Raw genomic sequence first — 4672 nt, forward strand, 5'->3', positions numbered from 1 at the left:
CAGTCTTCTTCTGGAGAATAAATGTGATAGCAACCCCTTTATCACATTTATTCTCCATAGAGAGACCTAAATTCTTCTTCTGGAGAATAAATGTGATAGCAACCCCTTTATCACATTTATTCTCCAGAAGAAGATTGTAGTAACACTTACCTGGTGAACTAATGTGATATAAATACCTAAATCCTTTATCACATCTTTTTCAGTTATCACGACATTTATTTTATATACTTTTCAGTGCTAAATAAATGTGATAAATAATCAGGTCTCATTACATGTATGTTCCCCAATTCCCCTTCAAGAATATGTGTAATCAAAATGATGTTTCCAGCACTTAACCAATGTAACTTTGTCTTCTAACAGAAGAAAATGTCCTCTGGAGAATTATATTGAGCAGTGTGCCAGAATGTGTGACATGTAGGACAGTTTTCTTTGAAAATCTACATTGGTTCAACATTTATCAACAGCACAGACACAAGCTTATTTTCGTGTCGCCACTGAACAATAAAAACACATCAAAGCAATACGCCATATAACTGCGCATGTGTTTCTGCTGTCCCCTATCGAGGTCATGACCTTGTGAACGATCCTCCCTTTATTTCAAGGGTCATAAGAACCTTAATGGAAATGAGGAAAATATCGGACGATTCCGATGCTAGCATTCAGCCAATGTGATGCTGAATAGCGAGCTGCTTTTGTTTTACCATAGTCAATTAAGTTGACATATCTGGCCGCCATGGGGAAACATTGACTGTGACCAGAGACCGTGACCTCTATCCGTCAAGTGCGGCTCTTATCCCGCCGTGTGTAGAGCACTATCGATCATACACACGACCTGGGGCTCAACTGGCGCGAGTCGTAAGACCAGTAGCAAGGGGGAGGGGACGTTGTGTCTGCATCACAATATGCTGTATGGCAACTTTAGCTTTAATTAGCTTTAACTTAATACCAGTAGCAAGGGGGAGGGGACGTTTGAGGGGCTGTGTGAAAAAAGGACATATAAAAAAAAGCAAATTTGCTATTTGGACCATCCGAACATGCCGACGACACGTGTTTCTAGAGTGCTATATATGTGAAGGCCCTCGTTAGATTATGCGCAATACCTTCCCAAATGGATAAGCGCATGTGAATCGTTATGAAACCATGCGTGGATTATCAGTAAGGGCGTGTGGTGTGATATCGGTAGTCACATGTGCTACACCCTGTGGTGTGTCAGGGACGACTATCCTATACCATGCACAAAGTAGGTCCAGGGACATTTTGTATGCAAGTATATCCCAAGACATAATGGTGTCTTTGAGCTGTGACGTTTCGAGTATCTTGCAGCAGTCTAGAATAAGGACAAGATAAGGACGACCTTTAGGACCACAACACGCCCCCCCCCCCCCCGGCAAGTCTTATCTACGCTATAAATCTGACCATGGATTTGCTGACATACCTCTTGCTACTTGCTTAAATGTTCACGCACACACACAAAATGGCGAAAACTCAAGTCTGACCAAGTCACTGTAACAGTTTAATTTCTTATGTAGCAGCACAATCGTAAGGACAGTCTACCGCAATATCGGATATAAATGATTTATCTTATAAGGCTGGTACTTATACTTGCTGTACATGGATAAGGGTGTTGTATAACAGTAAACACGAGTGGGTCGTGGAAGTCAACCTAAGTGCTGTACACGATAGAGGTTTTGTCTATTTGTCACAGTTCCACCGGTGGGCATGCACCTTAATATCAACATACATTGTATGTTGAATCTGTCTCAAATCAGTGCTATCTTCTGCACTTTCTATATAATATCTTTGATACAAACCTCTTCTTTTTTTTAAACAATCGTATAAACATCATCGTAAAAATAACACACAACATGGCAGCTTGTGTTTTACACATCTTTTAACATTCTGCAACATGACCTTCTGTTGGGTTAACCTGCCCCGTTTGGCAACCTAGCACGCCACGCCTTCTCTCCCCCAGAATTGCACAATAATCATCACTTTTCGGAATGGCCTCTATTTAGGGACGTTCTCACACCAAGGTACCTGAAACCACGCACGTGAACACCGCACAATGAGGTAGCCTGACTTGTGCACAGGTGAAATAACGTCTTTTTGCGCTCATCAACAATGGTTATTGATGCAAATGAGGACCCGTCGGGTTCACACGCCATTGCATACTATCTCGACAGTGTTTCCCGATGTTGCATCATCATCTGACCTTGTGTGTGCCCCTCCCCCAAAATACACGTCTATTCCTGCATCGTCCTTCAATATTGTCTCTCTCCAATACTTTTGACGGTGTCCACACCGACATATAATACACACCTCAGACATAGCTGCTGTCCTTTCAAAGGGACACTGCATTATTTATGTTATGTACACGTCCCTAATAAAGCATGTCCCAGTCATAAACTTAACCATGGCACCACTTTCCAGTTCATTTTAACCAAACAGTTTCCGCTTCTTTCGACGTACAGGTTTACGGCTTGATCCGACAATACTGACTTTTTCAGTTCTACGAAGACTATGCCACCTTTGCTCGGTCGTCATTCTTGACCATGAAGAGCCTGTTTCTTCGTCCTTTGACAAATGGCGTCTCCGACAGCGCGACTCCAGTGTGCGTGTCTAGCATAGTAACGATTGGGTGGACTTGCCCGCTGGTAACCCCGTCCTCCATTTTTAAAACGACATTGTTCTGCAGCTGGTTTCAAATGTCTGTTTACAACTAACCGCCGGCCGGGATAAAATATACAGACTACGGTCGGCCTCTAGTTTGTGCTCTTCCCCTATCGACGTTCGTAACAGTCGAAGAAAAACGTGAATCGTTTTAAACATCGAATCTGAACTGACAACAGAGGAATCTACGAGCATTTTTATGCAACAAAAGCACAACAATATTTCTGTGTTTTTTTTTTCAACAATGATTTTTAAATTGATTTCAAACAATAGCAGTACTCTTCACTGCCTCCATCTCCAAAGTGCCATAGTGCGAAAGCACAGTTCCGTATCCGGCCCATTACAAGCCACCTTCAATATTGTCACCATGCGGCCATTTTGAAACAGTCTGTACTTCATTTTCTCCTGCCTACAGTCATACCAAATATGACCGGTACCGATCTTGCAATAATGGCTCTTCCACAGGTTCCTTACAGTTGCATTCGAAGACATAGTTCTTCCCTTGATTGTTGTCCCAGAAGCTGTTCCCTGGGATCTCGTATCTGATAGCGAACTCAATCTTCGACCCCACGGGGAAGTCCCCCGGAGGAGAGGTTATCGTGAAGGAAAACTTATCGGTCGTGCCGTCGCACGATCCGTACACGTAAGATGCTTCTATCTCCTCACACGTCTTCCAACCGTCGAAACTGAAGCGGGCGTAAACCTTTTTGTGATAGTCTAAGTTCCGTACTCGTACTGAACACAACACGGTCATACCTGCGACAACGGCGGTTTCCAAACACAGGGCTTGCTCCCAGACTCGTCCAAGAAAGTCCGGGTCGTTTCCAAGAGGGCGGAAGCAAGACCCCAAGAACCGGTGGCCAGGGAAAGCGTCGTCGTACGACGGCGTCCGCGGTCTCGAAGTGTTCAGTGCTGAAAGCACCTTCTTGGGAATCACAGGCGGTTTGTCATAGTCCAGGATCAGCTTGACGTCCACTAGGTCCAGGCCAAGCGAATCAGCAAAGTGTACGCTCTTCTTCTGTCTTTCCCGAGAGTGCGACGATAGTAACTCGGGACTCCCCAAGGGAGTGTTCCCTTGTGACAGCGATCGTTGCACGGAGTCAAGTCTCAGGCCCGGGTTCTTGGTCTTCCAGCCTTTTTCGGGTATGCTGATCATGAGGGATCTCATGGAGCCTGGGTCAGCAAGGCTATGCCTGCCCAAGCGACGGGAGTCCTGCTTCGGTTCCCCGATGGACAGGTAGCTGAAGTTCCGCGGTAAACACAACGCCGGGTTTATTCCCTCGATCATCATAGGTTCCCCCTGGCGTTGCTGTTTTGATGTTGAGTGCGGAATATCAGCTCCAAACGGTTGCATGGACCTTCAGTGCGCCGTTGTTGTGTTGTCGGGTACATAAATCACAGGGGCCCGCCGGGTATGACTTGTGTTGACCGGTAAACCGGTACCGCCCCCGTGTTAGTCCCGTTCGCCTAGGCCGGTAGATGGTAAAGGCAAGCAGCACTGGCTCGAGTTGCGCCGTGAAGGTATTACCCAGAAAACCAGCTCGACCGCAGACAGTGTCTGCCAATCCGCTGGTCTGAAAGTGACGCAACCAAGCAACGGGGAGCAACCGTTAATCTCCGGACAGGAGGTTGGGATAGAATTGTTCGTCGACTGATGTCCCCACCAATTTTTCCTCCAGCTACATTTTTGTACTGTTCCTCAGCCAAAAGAATGTCACCTCACCGCTCTAGGGGCCTAGTTACGCGTATCTCTGGCCACTGAATTGGTATATCGCTAAAAAAACAGCATTACTGACTGGTCCCTATGTGATATTCAATACTGGCCTACGTGACGCCTCGCACGTACAGGGCAACTACGCCACCTAGCGTACTCGGGCATTGAACTTGTCCAAAGCACAGTGTATAAATCACTTCCGGGTTCTCAGGTTTTACCATGATCCACTTCAAGACACTGGATTTATTTCTGTCATAAATGTTTCGCATTCAATAAATTGATCATTTT

The 4672-nt window shown here is 45.6% G+C and overlaps 1 protein-coding gene across 1 annotated transcript; it reads right to left on the reverse strand.

Moving 5' to 3' along the window:
• Nucleotides 1-1490: 1490 nt before the first annotated feature.
• Nucleotides 1491-4219, reverse strand: LOC118417893 (glycogen-binding subunit 76A-like). The gene has a single exon (XM_035823647.1). The coding sequence runs from the start codon at nt 4022-4024 to the stop codon at nt 3086-3088; it is 939 nt and encodes a 312-aa protein (XP_035679540.1). The 5' UTR covers nt 4025-4219; the 3' UTR covers nt 1491-3085.
• Nucleotides 4220-4672: the final 453 nt, after the last annotated feature.

Source organism: Branchiostoma floridae, chromosome 6 (genome assembly GCF_000003815.2).
Source record: "Branchiostoma floridae strain S238N-H82 chromosome 6, Bfl_VNyyK, whole genome shotgun sequence".
Taxonomy (NCBI): domain Eukaryota; kingdom Metazoa; phylum Chordata; class Leptocardii; order Amphioxiformes; family Branchiostomatidae; genus Branchiostoma; species Branchiostoma floridae.